At 35.6% G+C, this 20226-nt stretch overlaps 1 protein-coding gene across 1 annotated transcript in view; it reads right to left on the bottom strand.

The window, feature by feature from the left end:
* The window catches only part of RNF17 (ring finger protein 17), a gene marked incomplete at its 5' end in the record, with an annotated part of 117782 nt that overhangs the window by 56081 nt on the left and 41475 nt on the right, over positions 1 to 20226 (bottom strand). Inside the window, 7 exons of the mRNA XM_079138814.1 lie at positions 5345 to 5486; positions 6479 to 6669; positions 8239 to 8404; positions 9469 to 9658; positions 12681 to 12839; positions 15338 to 15639; positions 19881 to 19955. Coding sequence (XP_078994940.1) covers positions 5345 to 5486; positions 6479 to 6669; positions 8239 to 8404; positions 9469 to 9658; positions 12681 to 12839; positions 15338 to 15639; positions 19881 to 19955 — 1225 coding nt within the window. The remainder of the gene's footprint in view (positions 1 to 5344; positions 5487 to 6478; positions 6670 to 8238; positions 8405 to 9468; positions 9659 to 12680; positions 12840 to 15337; positions 15640 to 19880; positions 19956 to 20226) is intronic.

The raw sequence follows: 20226 nt of genomic DNA, 5'->3' as shown, positions 1-20226 counted from the left end.
GGGTTTTCTCTCGTCTTCTCTTTGTTAGAGTGGCTAAGGGTTTATCAATTTTGTTTATTTTTTCAAAGAACCAACTATTTTGTCAATTTTTTGTATTGTTTCTTTTATTTCAATTTCGTTGATTTCAGCTCTGAGTTTAACTATTTCCTGTCTTCTACTACTTTTGGTGTTGGTCTGTTCTTCTTTTTCTAGGGCTTTGAGCTGTAGTGTTAGGTTGTTTATTTGTTGATTTTTACTTCTTTTATTGAATGCGCTCCATGAAATAAATTTTCCTCTAAGTACTGCTTTCATAGTGTCCCAAAGATTTTGATATGATGTTTCTTTGTTCTCATTTACCTCTAAGAATTTTTTAATTTCCTTCCTAATATCTTCTGTTATCCATTCATCATGTAATAGCATATTGTTTAATCTCCAGGTGTTGGAGTAGCTTCTGTTTTTTAATCTTTCATTTATTTCTAACTTCAATCCATTATGATCTGATAGAATACAAGGTAGTGTCTCTATCTTCTTGTATTTGCTTACATTAGCTTTGTGGCATAATATATGGTCTATTTTAGAGAAGGATCCATGTGCTGCTGAGAAGAAAGTGGATTCGCTCTTGGTTGGATGGTATATTCTATAAATGTCCATTAAGTCTAAATTATTGATTGTGTTATTGAGATCTATGGTTTCTTTGTTCAATTTTTGTTTGGAAGATCTGTCCAGTGGTGAGAGAGGCGTGTTAAAATCACCTAGTATTATTCTGTTATGGTCTATTTGGTTTCTGAAATTGAGAAGGATTTGTTTGACATACATGGATGAGCCACTGTTTGGGGCATAGATGTTTATGATTGTTATGTCTTGCTGATTTATGGTTCCCTTAAGCAGTATGTAATGTCCTTCTTTATCCCTTCTGACTAGTTTTGACTTGAAGTCCACATTATCTGAAATGAGGATGGATACCCCAGCTTTTTTGCTGAGTCCATGTGCATGGTATGTTTTCCCCCATCCTTTTACCTTTAGTCTATGGGTATCTCTTTCTACGAGGTGAGTCTCTTGCAGGCAACATATTGTTGGATCTTTCTTTTTGATCCAATCTGCCAGTCTATGTCTTTTGATTGATGAGTTCAGGCCATTAATATTCAGGGTTATTATTGAGATATGATTAGTATTCCCGGTCATTTGGTTCATTTTATTTATTTATTTATTTTGAGACGACTTGGTTCTTCCTTTATTTGACAATTCCTTTAGGATAGTTCCTCCCATTGCTGATTTGTTTCTTTGTTTTTCATCTCTTCCTCATGGAATATTTTGCTGAGAATGTTCTGTAATGCTGGCTTTCTTTTTGTAAATTCTTTTAGCTTTTGTTTATCATGGAAGGATTATTTCATCGTCAAATTTGAAGGTAAGTTTTGCTGGGTATAAGATTCTTGGTTGGCATCCATTTTCTTTCAGGGCTTGAAAAATGTTGTTCCAGGCCCTTCTAGCTTTTAGGGTCTGGATTGAAAAATCTGCTGATATCCGTATTGGTTTCCCCCTGAATGTAATTTGATTCCTCTCTCTTGCGGCCTTTAAAATTCTGTCTTGATTTTGTATGTTAGGTATTTTCATTATAATGTGCCTTGGTGTGGGTCTGTTGTAATTTTGTATATTTGGAGTCCTATAAGCCTCTTGTACTTGATCTTCCATTTCATTCTTCAGATTTGGGAAATTTTCTGATAGTATTTCATTGAATAGATTGTTCATTCCTTTGGTCTGTTTCTCTAAGCCTTCCTCAATCCCAATAATTCTTAAGTTTGGCCTTTTCATGATATCCTATAGTTCTTGGAGATTCTGTTCATGATTTCTTACCATCTTCTCTGTTTGTTCAACTTTGTTTTCAAGGTTAAATATTTTATCTTCAATATCTGATGTTCTGTCTTCCAGGTGTTCTATTCTATTGGTTATGCTTTCTATGGAGTTCTTAATTTGGTTTATTGTTTCCTTCATTTCAAGGATTTCTGTTTGTTTTTTTTTAATATCTCTAACTCTTTATTGAAATGATCTTTTGCTTCCTGTATTTGCTCTTTTAACTGTCGATTGGTGCGATCATTCAGTGCCTGCATTTGCTCTTGCATCTTGTCATTTGCTTCCCTGATCATTTTAATTATGTACATTCTGAACTCCCTGTCATTTCTTCTGCCATGCTGTCGTTAGGTTTCATTGATGTACCATCTAGATTTGTTTGCAGCATTTTCTTTCCTTGTTTTCTCATATTGTTCAGGTATCAGTTGACCGCTGTGATATTGCAGATTTCCTCTATTGTCTTATAATATCCCTGAAGCTTTCTAGTATATCCCCTCTTAGCCTTCAGTAGCCTGAAGTTTTGGAGGAAGTTGATAATGCGGGGCTCCACAAGGAAGCCGACTCCCTAGTGGAGGTGGCCTTCCGGTGGGGTATATTCCCTGCTAGTGGGCAGAGGTACCTTCACTTGCTGATGAATGGTCATCCAAAGGGGAAGTAGGATGTGGGCTGATGCAAGTCCAGTTTGGGTCTGTGTCTCTGATTTTACAGTCCTTTTGGGAGAACCTCACCCCACAGGGAGGACTCACCCAGTGGGGAGGTCTCGCTGGTCGGTTTCCCTCCCAGAGGTTCCGTTCAATTCACAACTACCGCCTGGGCTGGGCAGCCTTCTTCTGCAATGTTCCCAGGGACCCGGACCTACCTCCTGGGCCTGGAAGCCTCGCCCTTCGCAGATGAATCTCCTTAGGCTGCCTCTCCTCAGAGAAGGTGCCTGCAGACCTGGAGCCTTCGCTCCGTCCCTCAGTTTGTCTGTGGGGCTCTTCCACCAAGAAGCCACCTAGGCCCTGGGACCCTGCTCTGCACTTTTCGCCTGGCTATGCGGCCCCTCCTCTGAGCAGGCACTTGGAGCCCCTTACAATCGCTTCGAGTCCCAGTGACCCGCCACACACCTTTTCCTCCGGCAGCCACCTGGTGTTCCCTGCAGTCGCTCTAAGTCCAAGTGACCCACCACGCACCTCCTTCTCCGCCAGGCAGTCACCCAGAGATCTGGTGCGTCACGAGTCCCAGGAACTCACTGTGCACCTTCTTGTCCCGACTGCCACCCGTAGCCCTGGTGCAGTCACTTCGAGCCCAAGCACCCCGCCGCACTCCTCCTCCTTCTCCAGACAACCCCCCTGTGTTCAGGAGCGGATGCTCTGGGACCAAACCACTCACCACGCTGTTCCACCGGATAGCCGCCCAGAGCCCTGGCGCAGCTGCTCCAATTCCAAGTGACGTGCCGAGCCCGTATTTCTCCTTCTCCTCTGGGCAGCCCCCTGTGTTCGGGGTGGTCGCTTTCAGTCCAAACAGCTCACCAAGCACCTTCTCCTTTGGGCAGCCTCCCAGAGCCCGGGTGGGTTGTGCTGAGTCCAAGCGCTGTGCCGAGCGGCCTCCTTTTCGATGCTCCCAGTTGTCCGCGTTCACTGCTCCAGCGGGGGGAGGGGCGTCTCGCCGGCAGCTCTACTTCATAAAGTTCCCTGTTTTTGGGGCTACCGCCCCGTCCGGGACGCCTGCCCAATGGGAGACACTCCCCCGGCTGCTTTGAGTTGGTCCCAAGTCTCTCTATATCTCCTCTTCTTGAGTCCTGAGTCCTGGAGCAACACGAAACGCAGCCACCCTCTAGTCCGCCATCTTGAATCTCCTTTGGTGTTTAAATATATTTTTTTTTTCACTTTTTAAAAAAATTTTGATTCATTGTACACAAATGAGGTACAACTAATATTTTTCTGGTTGTACACGAAGTAGAGTCATACCATTTGTGTAATCTTCCATGTACATAGGGTAATGTTGTTTGTCTCACTCTATTATCTTTCCTTCTCAACTGACACCTTCCCCACCCCTCATTTTCCTCTTCAAAATCCATTCTTCTTCCATTCTTCCCTTACCCCACCTTCGCCGTTATGTATCATCGTCCACTTATCAGAGAAATCACTCGGCCTTTAGTTTTTTGGGATTGGCTTATTTCACTTAGCATGATATTCTCCAACTCCATTAAAGGAATATGAATAGGAAAAGAACTCAAACTATCACTATTTGCTGATGACATGATTCTATATTTAGAGGAGCCAAAAAATTCCACCAGAAAACTTCTAGAACTCATGAATGAATTCAGTAAAGTAGCAGGATATAAAATCAACACTCTTAAATCCAATGCATTTTTATTCATAAGTGATGAACCCTCTGAAAGAGAAATCAGGAACACTACCCCACTTTAAAAAAAAAAAAAACTTGGGAATCAATCTAACAAAAAGAGGTGAAAGACCTCTACAATAACTACAGAACACTAAAGAAAGAAATTAAAAACCTTAGAAGATGGAAAGATCTCCCACATTCTTGGATAGGCAGAATTAATATTATCTAAATGGCCATATTATCAAAAGCATCATACAAATTCAATGCAATTGCTATTAAAATCCCAATGACATATCTCATAGAGAAAGCAATCATGAAATTCATTTGGAAGAATAAGAGACCCAGAATAGCTATAGTAATCCTTAGTGGGAAGAGCAAAGCAGGTGTATCACAATACCAGACCTTCAACTATACTACAGAGCAACAGTAACAAAAATGGCATGGTTTTGGCACCAAAATAGACAGGTAGACCAATGGTACACAGCAGAAGACACAGAGACAAACCCACATAAATGCAGCAATCTCATACTAGACAAAAGTGCAAAAGACATACAATGGAGAAAAGATAGTCCTTTCAAGTGGTGAGAGGAAAACTTGAAATCCATAATAAAACTAAACCCCTCTCTCTCACCCTGCACAAAAGTCAAGACTAGAGATCCTGCACCTAATAGAAGATAAAGTAGTTCCAAATCTTTGCCATGTTGGCTTAGGACCAGATTTCCTTAACATGACTCCAAAAGCACAAGAAATAAAAGCAGGAATCAATAATTGGGATACTCAATAAACAAGTTCCTGCTGTGAAAAAAAAATTGGGATAGATTCAAACTTTTTAATATATTTTGATGTTTAAATTCAGAAAATTACCTAGTAGTGATTCTCAGATGTACATGGTCAGAAGAAAGTTCATCTTTTTAATGATGAACTAGCTCTATGTGCTTTCTTAGTCTCCAGATTTCAGAAGGTAACAAGAATTACTTATATATTAGGTTTGAATCACTGTCCTTTTCCCTCCATCTTCCACTAACAGGATGAAGAGTTCTTTGAATTTACTATGAACTTCTTGATTAAAGAATATAGAAATACATAGAAAGTTGACAATGGTTTATTTACTCTTTTATACTGGACATGGACACTAATTCCTATTACATATTTCTACTTAATTTTTAAAAAATTTCAAACATTATTTACTTACCAACTGAAGGTAGAAATCAGTAGGACTGTTTATATGACAAACCATAACAGAAACATCTGTCATTTCTTTAGGCAAAATAGGTGGATGATAGCATAAAGTCATATTTTTTTCAGTGTGACTTATTGGTGACTGTGATCTAAAACTAATTAAAAACATAATTAAAAATGTAAAGAAAATTACATTTTTCTTAAAATGTAAATTTAAAAATTTCTCCTCTCAATGGCTTGATCTGAAGAAAGAGCTTCTACATATAGCAATTTATTTACCAAAAGTATTCCCTTTCCAATTTCTCTAACTTATTACTTTTTTTTTTTTCTTTTTTGCAGTGCTGGGGACTTGCACTTGTGCTTGCAAGGCAAGCACTCTACCAACTGATCTATCTCGGTTGGTAAATTAATACAATTATTGAACAAAGTTAAATATGAACTTAGTAGATTAACCTTCAAATTTGTGTCAGAACATTTCAGAGCTGGCATAGCATGATACAGTCACACTTAATGCTGTTTCTACTCTAACTTTCAATTGCACTGATAGCTGTGGTCTGTGGTAGTGCTTAGTGAGGTCAGCTGAGGGGGTCTCTGTGTGTCTTGACAACCTCAGCCCTTTACTTTGGTTTTTCTAGAATGGCATCTCCTTGGGTCATTTCTAGACGTCATTTAATAACCCAACACAGAAAGTTAGGATCATCTACTATCTCTACGGTTATTAAATCATCTTTTTGTTCATCAGAAATAAAGAAAAATTAAATATCTAACCCAGATTCAGATATTAAATCTGGATTAGTGATCATGAACTCATTCCAAAGGCTAGAAAATTTAAGTTAGAAACAGAAAAAACAATAATTCTTGAAATACTTGTAGGCCTGTTTGTGAAGTTATCAAGAGTAAAAACAAAATGTTAGTATCAATACTTATTTTTCTTTTGAGCTACCTTAATTTTTCTTTCTTTAAACCAAATTAATTAAATGCAGTTTTCAGACAATAAGTATACTTAGAAAATGTTGTCAGCAATATTTTTAACCTCTAAGGATATGTTAAGATTCACTCTAGAGCCCCTGATTTTAAAAGGTAAAACTAGTATTTCTATATACAGCTATAATCACGAAGAATATGTAAGTTTTAACAAGTTACTTACCGTGCTAGTTCCATAAAAACTAATGCATCTCTAAGAGACACAGGCATATCACTGCTTATTTTATTTGTTGGTGGTTTCTGCAGATCTACAATAAGCACACCATTTTCTTCTCTAAAAACTTTCATTAAAACAGCCTTGTTATTTACCATTTTCAAAAATTCCACTTTAGCTTCCTCTTCCCAGCCTTTGCTCTATGAAAAAGTAAAAAAGTAAAATTCCAAAGTAATTATAATTATCTCTAATGTTATATCTGAATTAGCTTTGTACCTATCAGTCTGCAACTTTGAGGAAAGGCAATGAACCAAGCACACACATTGAAAAGATAGCTGAGGTATGTAAAATGTGTGCATACTTTGATTTTTTATAAATGTATTCTTACAGTGTTTATAAGCAGTTTCACTGCAGAATATAATTTTGCTTTTGGATATTAACATGAAAATTATAATGAGGTTAGAACAAAAGTTCTGCTTATAAATTTTTCACTGAAGTCATGAAAATTTCAAAGATAATTTTGAATGTATAATGTAAGCCTGTACTACATAAAATATTTACAATCATTATCAGTTTAATTGAGCTTCTATTACCAGCAATATATGAGGTATATGCTACTTAAATGATAAAGGAAAATAGTCACCCATTGGAAAAAAGTTTTAAGTTGATATTAAACACTTAATTATCCATACCTAAGGGTCAAAACCAAAAATTTGTTAACAACTAAACCCAGAAAATGTAAAAGGCATAAAAGAAAATAATGTCTTTATCTTGAGGAAACCACCAATGCTAATAGTTCTATATGTTTCCTTTTACTTTTTCATTCATTTATTCTTTTAAATATTTGTTGAAGGTGTATCCTGTGGCAGATCTGCTAAGTGTTGAAAATGCAATAATTGGCAAAAACAGACTCTTGCTTTCATAGACCTTACAACAATAGAACTGCTCAACATATATGGTTACACACAATTCCAGTCTCCTAGGAGTTTTCAATCTTTCTAGGGGAACAGATATTTCATAAATAATTCAAAGCAGAATATAATATGAGCTGCAAGTAATGAACAGATGTGGAAATAGGAAATAATGTATAAAAATACACACCATACCATATTTTAAATGTATTTAAATATATATTTGGATATTTCATCTAGTACTTTGCTCATTTACATTTATTCAATTCAATTCAATTCTCATTAAGAATATTATTTGTCAGTCATGGTGGTGCACACCTGTAGTCCAAGCAGTTCAGGAAGCTGAGGCAGAAGATTGCAAGTTTGAAGCCCACCTCAGCAACTTAGTGAGGCCTTAATCAACTTCAAGAGACCCTGTCTCAAAATTAAAAAATAAAAAGGGCTGGGGATTTGACTCAGCAGTTAAGTGCCCCTGGGTTCAATCCCTGGTACAAAAATACATGTATGTGTGTATAAATGTGTGTGTGTGTGTGTGTGTGTGTGTGTGTGTGTGTGTATACATATATATGTGCTTATATTTATTTATTTTTAACTTTTTTCCAGTACTGGGAATTAAACTCAGGGCCTAGAGCATGCTAGGTAAGTATTCTACCACTGAGCTACATCCCTAGACAAGAATACTTTCAATTATGAAAGCTGAAGTTCATTTTCTTTCTTACTGGCACTAATAGCTTATTATGCAAAATGATACCAAGATAACTGATTCTGTAAGCCCATCCTCAGTAATCTCATTGGTAATACATAGCTAAGATAGAAAAATTTAGTCTCTGAAAAAGAAATAATTTAAGTCTCACTTACTGAATTATGTGGAACAATGTCTTTTAACGAGCATGGGTATGCTAAAGGTGGGAAATCTTTCACCAGTCCTTCAATATATGGTTCAGACTTCCTCAGAACCAGACATAAATCATTTAGTATATGCTGCTCGGCAATGTGTTCTGGTCTTACATGGGTATCACCAACTCTAGAAGAAATTCAAATAATATTCACTGAAAGTATGCTTTAAACTTGCACTTGCTTTCTCTTTTTAAGGTATGCATTTATTAGGGTAATTTCCTTCAATTAAATCTCATAGAAAACTATATTCCAAATTCATGCTTTCTTAGTATACAAAATTAATTTAGCTTTTGTAAGCACAGAGACTATTTCTATCCACAGAATTAAATCTCATCTACTTTTATTTGAACTTTCAAATACCCATTCAGTTTAAAAAGGAAAATGACTATCCCTCCCATATAGATCTGTTCATTTTTAAAGCTATGACCATTTGAAAAAGTAACCATATTATAGTCAATACTGGTCATTACCACAGAATCATTTAATTTTCTTTTCCTAGAAGATCTAGGAAACATTTTTGAACATCGTGAGTGCATTAGACAATATGGTATTTTAACATCATGTAATCAAATTACAGAAATATGATTAAACATTTTACTCAATCATCCTGTGACAAATCATTTGCTTTTGAGTCAGTTCTGTGCATTATTTTCTGCTATGAAGCAACATAAGAAGAGTTCTTAAATTTGGAGTACATCACATGAATAAATATATCATGGTGAATTCCACTTTTATGTATATCCATAAAGCACCAATTAAAAAAAATTAAAAAGGAAGACCAGTAGAGTACAGGAAAGGGAATGGTGTTAGGATGAGGGGAGGAAAGAGGAAGCACTGAGGACCAAAATGGAACAAATTAAATTCATGCATGTATGATTATGTCAAAATGAATCCCACTATTATGCATAACTGTAATGCAATAATAAAAGCATTTAAAAACTGTAACACACACACAAACTTAAGAGTACATCAAAAAGGTCCTTTCCCAAGCTCCTCATCTAGTAATACTGATAAATACAATTTTACTCTTTAGTAAGACAAATTTCATAAGCAAAACAATAAACAATATGATTTGGAAGAGAAGAATGACAAATTACTTCTCTTTACCTTTTTCTAATCTTCATTTTTTAATTTGCCCCCCCCAAAACATGCCTAAGCAGGCCAGAAACACATAATTATAGAATATCATACCCTGTGACGATTAGGACTTCAGAATTTCCAAAATCTACCATGAATATTTGTATTAGTGCAACTTCACGGACTGAGAATTTGGTTGGACTACAGGGTTTTCTAATATTTTTACTTTCTATTGGAATTAATTCAGTGATAGTTCCTCGACACCACATTCCATTTTCAATACTGTTCACAAATATTCTTGCACCTAAGTAAGGTGGGAAACAAATAATTATTAAAGTTAAGAAAGACATCTCACAGAGTTCTAATTTAGAAATACAGCTTAGTTCTACAACTAAGTTTTAACTCATATATTTACTGATGATATAGTATTGTATCAAGTGCTATGAGAAGGATATAAGGTAGTGTATTATGTAATCTACAAGCTAAATGAGAATACCAAGTCAGTAGTCAAATGATAAGAAACTGTTTCATGAACTACATTAATACAGATAAACAAGACTGTCTTGCCATCAAGAAACTCAAGGAAGAGATATAGGTGAATAAATTCTACAATACACTGTACTTAACACTGAAAACCATCTAGCCTCATGGGTGTATACACATCTATAGATATACACACAGTAAGGTTTGAAATAAGGAAGAAACAATGACCTTTTCCTAGTATAGGGGAGTGAAAGGAAACAATGAAAGGCAACATATAAAATGCCCAAATTAATTAATACCCAGTGTCTTTCAAGAAGGAGAGAATGAACTAAGGACTTAGCAATAGAGGAATACCTTAAGAAGGGACCAGATAGGTTATAAATTAACCAGGAAAAAGAAGAAGATGACAAAAGAAAGAGTCCTGAATAGGAATGCTTAGTATGGGTTGACAATGTTCTCATTCTTTTATGTTTGAATCTACTCAATCTCAACAATAACCCTATAAAGGCAGTACTTCCACCACAGGGTGGTTTGGCGTCTTGAAAAACCATATCTTCAAGTGTGGCATTTGGACAAGCTGAGCTAAAGAATCAAGCTTAGAATCAAGGTCAGATGCAGTGGTGTACCACTATCATCCCAGTTACTCCAGCTACTCTGAAAGTTTAGGCAGAAGGATCACAAGTTCAAGAATGGCCTCAGCAATTTAGCAAAACCCTGTTTCAAAATAAAAAATAAATAAGTAAAAAGGACTGGGGATGTAGCTCAGTGGTAAAGCACCCCTGTGTTTAATCCCTAATACCTAAAAAATAAAAATAAAAATAAAAATAAATCAAGGTCTCTAACTTTCCCTTATTTTTCCCTCCAGTGCATGAAGTGGCTGATTCTCCAAAGTTCCCTTATCTGATGTGAGAAAACTTCTCTGTAGGAATCTTATCAGATAACCAGGAAAGATTAATCACCAGAAAGAGAGAAGAATAAGTCATCACCTTGCCCAGATAGGTTTTTTATTGATTATTTTGAGCACAGCTCCCAAAGATTACCTATGAGACTTTATTTGCATAATAAAACATCCTTTGTTGCAACTTTCGTTTCTTCTTCATTTCCTTTAGTTTCATGTTTTGCACCGCCTCCTTGTACATGTGCACATTAATAAATTTGTTATGTTTTTCTCTTGTAAACCTGTCTTTGGTTCTTTGGTTTTTTTGAGGTACTGAGAATTAAACCCAGGGTGCTCTGCCATTGAGCTACACCTCCACTCCTTTATATTTTGAGACAGGATCTCATAAAGATACCCAAGCTGGCTTCAAAGTTTGCAATCCTTCTGCCTCAGTCTCCCAAGTTGCTGGAATTACAGGCATGTACCACCATGCCCAGCTAACCTATCTTTCATTTTATGGGTGCTGGCCATGATTATTTATGATGAACAAGAAAGGAATTGTCCCATTTTCTACCTACCTAGAGGCAGAGAGGTTGCAAACATAGCAACCACCTGCTTATTTATACAAGGTAGCAAAGAAAACCCTGGTAGTCCTGAAGCCCAATCTCTTAACAACTAAGCTATGAATTGGAGATAACTTTGGTAAGCCTTGGTCATTGATTATATATAGAGAAATGCTGTATTCTCCTCTGTGTATGTTATAAAAACAGGATGGCTGAAAGGCACATTGGGGTCCCATCTAATTTTATTTAAGTTTTCCTAAAACATTTGATTGGCTTTCAGATTATCAGTGACCCTCTCTTATTTTGATGCACTATGTGATCAATATTCTTTTAGTTTTAAAATATATTCTATGAAACTATTTTGAAATAGATAAAAGCTCGAGAAAATGTTTGCTACTCTTCATCATAAAGCACACAGGCAGGCCAAAGGATAAGCTCTATCGCATTTCTTTCCTTTTCACTACTTTTGCCAGGTGTAAACAAGTATGTAAATCAACTATATTTATTTTGCAAACAATTATCATTAACACCTTAAAAATGAGATTTTGGCTCTCTAAGAATATTTTCTGAATATAAATTGCATTATTTTGGACATGTAATTTTAGAGAATTATATGTAATTATGAAAGCTAAGTTTAATACATTTCCCTCCTCTTAGATACCAAATATTAAATAATTAAGTTCTAAAGGTATTCATTGTCAGAATTATATGATGATCCTAGACTTTTGATATTCTCCTGATATTCTGAAAAGCTACAAAAACAAGCTGAGAGTTAGTGACCATTTAAAAGAAACATCATAAGGCTACACAGATAATACTTTTTTTGATATTGGTCACTTATAGGCATTGAGAAAAATGGCTTTTTAATACATCAAAGAAATCAGAGCTTCAAGAGTATAATAATTGAATTTAATCATCAATATTACCAGGAAATTACTTGTAATGGAAGCCTAAACCATGGCAAATTCAAATACTCTTAGATTTAAAATAAACTGTGTTTACTAATAACCCTTTGAAGGGCCCTAGGAATGGATGCCACAGGTTTCCTGAATCTTACTGAAGTGTTCAATGTTAGGTCCAACACGCATGCACAGAAAGCAAGGAACTGAAATATACAAAGACTCAACTTAGAAACAAGAGGGCAGCCTACATAACCAGTTGTGGGTCTTATAAATTAAAAAGCAATTCATTCAACTACACAGTAGAGGTATCTCACTCTAAAAACGTACCAACATTCAACTTTAATCCTTAGCTAACTTACCTAAATAATTTATGTTAATTCCCAAACTTTATGCTTATTTAACTTGAAGCCAAAATCTTTTATATCAAGTCTATGTGGGTTGAACAAATATGACAATATTTACATAAACTTAATATTTTAACTTATAGTAATATTTTATTACCTAGCTCCAAAATGTCTGAAGGATCAAGATGTAAATTCTTACTGCAAATTTGATTCACCTTCTTTTCCAATACTGTTGCATCTTTTATTTGTGAATATTTCCGAATATAGAAGTGGCAAGGATGTACTACATGGCTTACAAAAACTAGCTCTGGAGAACCTGGGTATAAATCAATATTTAAACGACATTATTAAAACATGAAGCTAGGAGAGAATTCATGAAAGATGAACAACTGCAATGTCCTTTAAAAGATTAAATGTCTAGAAGTACTGAAAGTCTAGAATACTTAGGCTCCAACATAGTGTTTAAATTCAAAAAGCCTCACAGAACAAATGTCACTTTAAACAATGAATTCTTTAGCAACCTGAAATGCAAATACTTCGTTCAACTTGCAAAATACGTCTGTAAGTGAAATCATAGTTCATGTGGTAGGTCGATTCTAAAGTCATAGACTATTCTGTAAATTCACCTTATTATAAAACTTCATAGTTTATTTACAAACCTATCTGGAACTCAGAACCTCATTGATAATGATTAGGTTACTAGGACAACCCACAAAAGCCAGATCAGTCCATACCATATCTAAAATACCAATACAGCTCACAGTCACTATGAATCTCAAGTCATATTAGGCAAGAGATATATGTAATAAGGTCTGGCCAAAGTACCAAACAGCATTTAGGGAACTATGAGTGAGCTTTGGTGAAGGGTAAACAGAGAAAGGTAATGACACTGAAAATTTTTTTCTATAAATAGAAGCAATTAAATCAAGCATTTCTACTGATACAGAAAGATCTCCAAAGTAGCTGGATGTGGTTGCACATGCCTGTAATCCCAGTTATTTGGGAGACTAAAGGAGGAGGATCAAAAGTTAGAAGCCAGCCTGGGCAATTCAGCAAGATCCTGTCTCAAAATAAAAAGGGATGGGGATATTTCTCAGTAGCAGAGAACTTGTCTAGCATGTGTTAAGGCCCTGGGTTCACTCACCAGTATAGGGAAAAAAGGGAAGAAAAGCCAGAAAAAATCTCCAAAGTGTAATGTTAAGGGAGGAATGCCAAAAACAGGATGTATAGTATGCTATGTTTTGTATGTATTTATTTTTGTATGCATAAAAACCTATAGGAGGGAAAGAGGGATTGGATGGAATAGGAATAGGGTATGGAAAAGTGTCACAAAATATTTTTAATATAAAGGAATTATTTTTTGGAACAAATTAATATATAACTTTTTAACAGACTAGAAGTCATGGAATTGAATAGAGGCAACTACAGATATATAATAGAAACTAAACATATATATAAATTTTAAATATATACATAGATTACCAAGAACAATATACATATTAAGGTTAGGGTAAAGAGATAAATATGTGTAACTGGGGTGACAATTGTCAAATAACAGTTACCACTCAGAGAAAACTGCCCATTAAGCTCAGAGTTGTTACAATACCTGCTTTTGATCCAAAAGAAACAGATGACTCTTTCTGAACAGGTTTTTTTTGATATCTAGGAGTCTCCATAAGATCATCTGTGAAGCAAGCTTTATTAAAATAAGACAAATGTACTAATTTTTTAAATGTTGACAGTGACCTGCTAGTGTTTAAAGAGTTGTAATTAAATTGGCTAAATACTGGAATGGTAAGATACCTTGTACAATAAAACCGTGACAGGTGTTTAGAATTCACTGATAATTCAGTGATAACAATACAGCAGGAAGAAGAATGTGTGTACTGTTGGTTTTGTTTTGTTTTGCATTCAAAATGTCATCCTGGAGAGTCACCCAATAAAAGAATGTTTTTAAAAATGGTTTGTACACAGAAGTACATGGAGTAGTATCTTGCTCCCATGTTAATGGGTAAATACCAACACTGGAAGTCTAATCAAACAATTTTGATACAAAAGTTATAAAATAGTTGACATGAGCTGGAGATCTAGCTCAGTAGCAAGGTGGTTGGTTACCTAGCATTTGAGAGGTCCTGGCTTTGATCCCCTGCACAAAAACATTAATAAATAACAATAAAATATAAAATAGACGGCATGACATTCATGATAGCTCATCTTAAAACATATTAGATCCTAGGATTTGAGAGAAGCTGATCTTAATTCAAGAACAAAGTAAAGAAACAGCTCCCAGAAATCACCCCTCCTATTTATATTTGTATGATTTATACAAAGTTTATATGTGGAACACTAAAAAGGTCAAATATCCTAACTTAACCAAATAGTAAATTTGTATCCCAGAGATTAGCTATATTGTTTTATTGAAAATAAAAATTATTCTAACTTTGGAAAATGTGAATAAATAAGTTTAACTCACAATGAGCACAATGAGGAAAAAGATTATGGTGGCTGCACATGGTGGCATACACCTGAAATCTAGCTACATGAGAGACTTAGGCAGGAGGTTCACAAGTTTGAGGACAACCTGGGCAACTTACCAACACCCATCTCAAAATCAAATAAAAAGGGCTAGGGTGTAACTTAATAGTAGAGCACTTGCCTGGCATGCGTATAGCACTGGGTCTAATCCCCAGTACCAAAACAAAATCAAACCAAACCAAACCCTTTCTGCTAAGTATATGGAACAAGAAGATACCAATTAAAAAAAAAAATTAGATAAAAGATTCCTTCCCCAGAGGTTTTTATATTCTCACTCACGTTCTGGGTTTTCTTCAATAATTTCTTCAATTATCACATCAGGGCTAGATCCCATTTGAGGGAGCACAGCAATGGTTTTAGAGGCTGTGACTGCAATGACCTCTTTCTGTGGCTGGACAATCCCTTCTGAATGGACACCACTGGTCTCCGGTTGTAAAGGAGGTGCTGGTGCTTCACTGGTTAGGACAGACACATCAACCTTTTTCTTTTCTAGTGATGAGTATGTAACATATGAAAGTTCCTTTTTACTATTATATTTCTTTTGAACATTCTGTCCAACTTCATTTTCTTGGGGATAACATCTGTACAAAAATAGAGGATGGCTACTTTAATATTCACCTTCAAGTCATTTCCTTTCCACATGATAGCTGATACTGAGACACATAAAATTCAGTGATTTTTAGTACATTTATTGTTACACAACTAACACAAACTAACTGCCACAAACTAATTTTAGAACACTGTCACCACCCAAAAGGAAACCTTTTTGCCTGTTCCAAACTCCACGCAAACTTCAGGGTTTTAAAAGGTCAAGAAGAGAGATAGTCATTGAGAAGCTGAAAAAAACTTCATAGTCATGTCCTAATGATCTGATTCTACAGGTTTTCAAAAGAAGTCATTTGATTTAGTAGTTCAACTGTTTTGCTTAAATTACATAAAGATGATTTCTTCTTTTTTATTAACTGGCTTAAAAACAGGGTAAGAAAACATAGGATACAAACATGAGCAAATTACCAGAAACTTCTTCAAAGGCTAATAATTACTATTAATCTGAATCTCCTGGGGATGATTATTTCTAGCCACTAACCCAGAACTGATTATTTATCTACGCTATCATTTTTAAATTTATTTTAAAATTTTTTACAGACTGCATTTGATTCATTGTACACAAGTGGGGTATATCATTTCATTTCTATGGTTGTACACAATGTAGATTCGTACCATTTGTGTAATCATTTTTCATACCCCCTCCCTCTCATTTCCTTCTACATAATCAATTTCCTCCATTCTTCTCTCACTTCCCACCCACCCCAATCCTCATTATATATCATTCTCCACTTATCAGGGAAAGCATTCGGCCTTTGGTTTTTTGGGATTGGATTATTTCACTTAGCATGATATTCTCCAATTCCATCCATTTATTTGTAAATGCCATAATAGTATTCTTCTTTATGGCTGAATAATATTCCATTGTATATATATACCACAGTTTCTTTATCCATTCATCTGTTGAAGGTTGGTTCCATAATCTAGCTATTGTGAATTGACCTGCTATAAACATTGATGGGGCTGTGTTATTGTAGTATGCTAATTTTAAGTCCTTCGGGTATAAACCGAGAAATGGGATAACTGGGCCAAAAGGTGGGTCCATTCCAAGTTTTTCTGAGGATTCTCCACACTGCTTTCCAGAGTGGCTGCACCAATTTGCAACTCCATCAGCAATGTAAAAGTGTGCCTTTTCATTTTTTTATATTCTCCTCATACCCATTTTAAGGCTATCAAATCTATAAATATAAAAATTTTACAATGAAATGAGACTGAGTCTCAAAGCTTGTATTTCAGTGAATCCATAACAGTTCTAGTGTTTTCATAGAACATAAGAACCAAAACAGCCACCTGGATTTAGCTATGACACATCTGTCTGTCTCTTCCAATAAACGGCATGAATTTAACATAAGCATAATTACTATACACTGAATAAAGGTGCACCCTTTGAGAAACACCAATATGTAAACAACTCTTTTCAGAACTTACTGAGATTTTTAACACTATTAACTAACTATATTTTTGTAAACCTCTCCTTTGGCTTATAGAACGCCACTTTGTTTAGTTCTCCTTCAACTGTGCCACCTCACTTCAGTTTTTTGCATTGCTTTAAATTTTAATATTTTTTCAGGGTACAGTTTCTGACCTATTCCAATACCTGCTCTCACTGGTTAATGAACTACCACCAGTAATCAGGAGAGAGACCTTACAGTGAGTGGTATAGAATCAATACAAGATAAACTGGTTTTTAAATTGTAAAAATATTCGACAGTAACCACATTCAAGTTACAAAAATATCTAAAAGAACACAGTGAATGTGGAAGTTGATTACCCATGGGAGCAGAAAGAGAGGCAAATATGGATCAGGGAATGGCTTTACAGCTCCTCACTCCACTAAAATCTTGGAACACAGACTGGCTGGGAACTGGGTTTATTCAAAGTCAGTCTTGAGGGAGATAGAGAAGACCTTCTGTCCCTAATCTACATTTTTTAAAAAATATTTTTTAGTTATGGTTGTCGATGGACCTTTATTTATTTGTTTTTATGTGATGCTGAGGATTTGACTCAGTGCATCACACATGCTAGGCAAGCACTCTACCACTGAGCCACAACCCCAGCCCTCAAATCTACATTTTGTGGGGCAGAGGTGATGGGTTCAGGGGCATGGAAATCTTTTACAAAACAAGGTAGAATGGAGCAAAAGGCAGGAATACATATATAGATTTAACTAACCAGCAAGTATTTTAGCTCAGCTTCCTTGATATATGTCCTCATTAGTAAGTTGGGTTTTTTTTGTTGTTTGTTTGTTTGTTTTGTGGTACTGGGGATTGAACCCAGGGCCTTGTGCTTCCAAGGCAAACACTCTACCAACTGAGCTATATCCCCAGCCCAGTAAGTTGTTTTTATTCTCAAGGGGTTTCAGGGTCACCCAAGTACTTTCTGGGGGAAGATGATATTGGTCAAAGGACTGGTATTCCAGTTCCTCTCACAAGGTGAAGAGGACCTACCCTCTGGTGAAGAGGACTGTGGAAGGCTATCTCAACCTAAAGCTGTTAAACTACTTGATTAATCTTTTATTCTTTTTATTCCAAAGGAAACTGCAAACAATGAATCTTCTGATAATTTGGTTTCTCACCTCTGTATTGGTGTTAGAAAAAAATGCGAACATAAATATTCTAGACTTTATTAGCAATTACATTTGTTCATTAAATTAACAAACTGGCATTCTGACTATATGTCAGTTTTGTGAACTTTGCTTATATAAATTTAGCAGACTTAGTGTTAGATATGCTTGTTTTCCCAGTCTCCAGGACTGTGGACCAGACATATATGTTCCCTAAGGTAATGAATGTTATGCTTTTTAGGGGAACATTTTCCCTGAAGACAAACCACCCAGAAGTAAATGAATTTATTTTCTTTTGGGCAGTTTCTACAACATATAGTCTGACTACTACTAAACCCAGAATCAAGACCAACATCTCTTCTTAGATTTCAGTACATGTATCCATCTGCCCTCTAGACTATTCTCCTTAGAAAATTGGTGAACAGAAACTCAACATTATCTATTTCTTTTTTTTGGTACAGGGGATTGAACTCAGGGCCACTTAACCACTGAGCCACATCCCCAGCCCTATTTTGTATTTTATTTATATACAGGGTCACTGGGTTACTTTAGTGCCTTACTTTTACCGAGACTGGCTTGAACCTGTGATTCTCCTGCCTCAGCCTCCCAAGCCGCTGCAACTAAAGGTGTGCGCCACCATGCCCAGCTCAACAGTATCTACTATTTATCACCTTCCTACTTACTTTTCTTCCGTATTCTTAATCTTGGTGAATAAAATCACAATCCATCAATTTAGTTACCAAGGTGAAACCTATGAGCTATTGGGAATGCTTCCTTTTCCCTCATTCCTCATATAAATATGAGAAAATGAACTTCTATTCTTTATCGATTACCCACTCTCAAGTATTCTGTAATTTCAGCATGAATGGACTAAGACAAATAGCCACTAGACAAGTAGCCATTAGTAGTACATGTGGCCATTGAACACTTAAAATCTAGCTTGTACAACCAAGGAACTGAGTTTATAATTTTATTTAGTTTTAATTAATTTATGCTTAAATTTAAGTAGCAAACATGGTTAGTGGCAACCATGGGCAGGCACAGATCTAAAAAATAAAGTTCAAATGCTATCACATAGCATACAAGATCCTTAGAATTCAGCTCCTATGTATCTGGGGATATACAGAATGAAATTGTGCGTAGCTCTCTCAAAGTAGCATGCTATTTCATATTTCTTCTTTATGAGATGTTTACCTCCTTTTGTTCTTTCTACTTGCTGTTCATTTTTTTCCACAAAGAGCAGAAAATAAAATTTCTTTCCAAGTCCTCTATTATCTCTTCCTTTGCAACCCTACCAACTTCTGTATACATTGTCAAATAAATTACATATATTTTTTTACATGTCTTGCTTTATTCACTGTAATTTCCCCAACATTTATCTAAATATTTGGGTGTTAGTGCCTAGCATAAAAATCAGTGTTCAATACTTACAGACATTAATGAATCTTAAATATAACTATAACACATATATAACTGAATACTGATCCTTTCTGGGTCTTTTTAAAAATATAATACACGTTAATTATAGATCTATCGTAGCTCTTTATTTTTCAGCTTTTTTGAATCATACCACACTAAACATCAATTTTCCTCTTAGATAACACAGGTACTGTAAGACAGTAATGGTATGTTGTCATTCTTAAAAATACTTACTTTGTTGAGTCCTCAAAGTCAAACTTTCCCATACTGTTGAACATGCACATAATCTCACTACAATTCATATTCAACCTAAGAGAAAACATTAGTTTGTAAATAAATGTTCTCTTCCAAGTTTGTTACTTTCTCTAAACAGAAATCAGTTGCTGACATTAAAATAGCTAATTTCAAAGACAACACTTAAGCCAAGTGTTATGGTTTGGATGTGAGGTGTCTACCAAAAGCTCATGTGTGAGACAATTCAAGAAGATGTGGAGGATAAATGATTGGGTTATGACCAATTAGTGAATTAATCCCTGACAGGATTAACTGAGTGGAAACTGAAGGCAGGTAGGATGTGCCT

The sequence above is a fragment of the Sciurus vulgaris genome, assembly GCF_902686455.1.
Source record: "Sciurus vulgaris genome assembly, chromosome: 4".
Lineage (NCBI taxonomy): Eukaryota > Metazoa > Chordata > Mammalia > Rodentia > Sciuridae > Sciurus > Sciurus vulgaris.
This window is presented reverse-complemented; position numbering and strand designations above follow the sequence as displayed.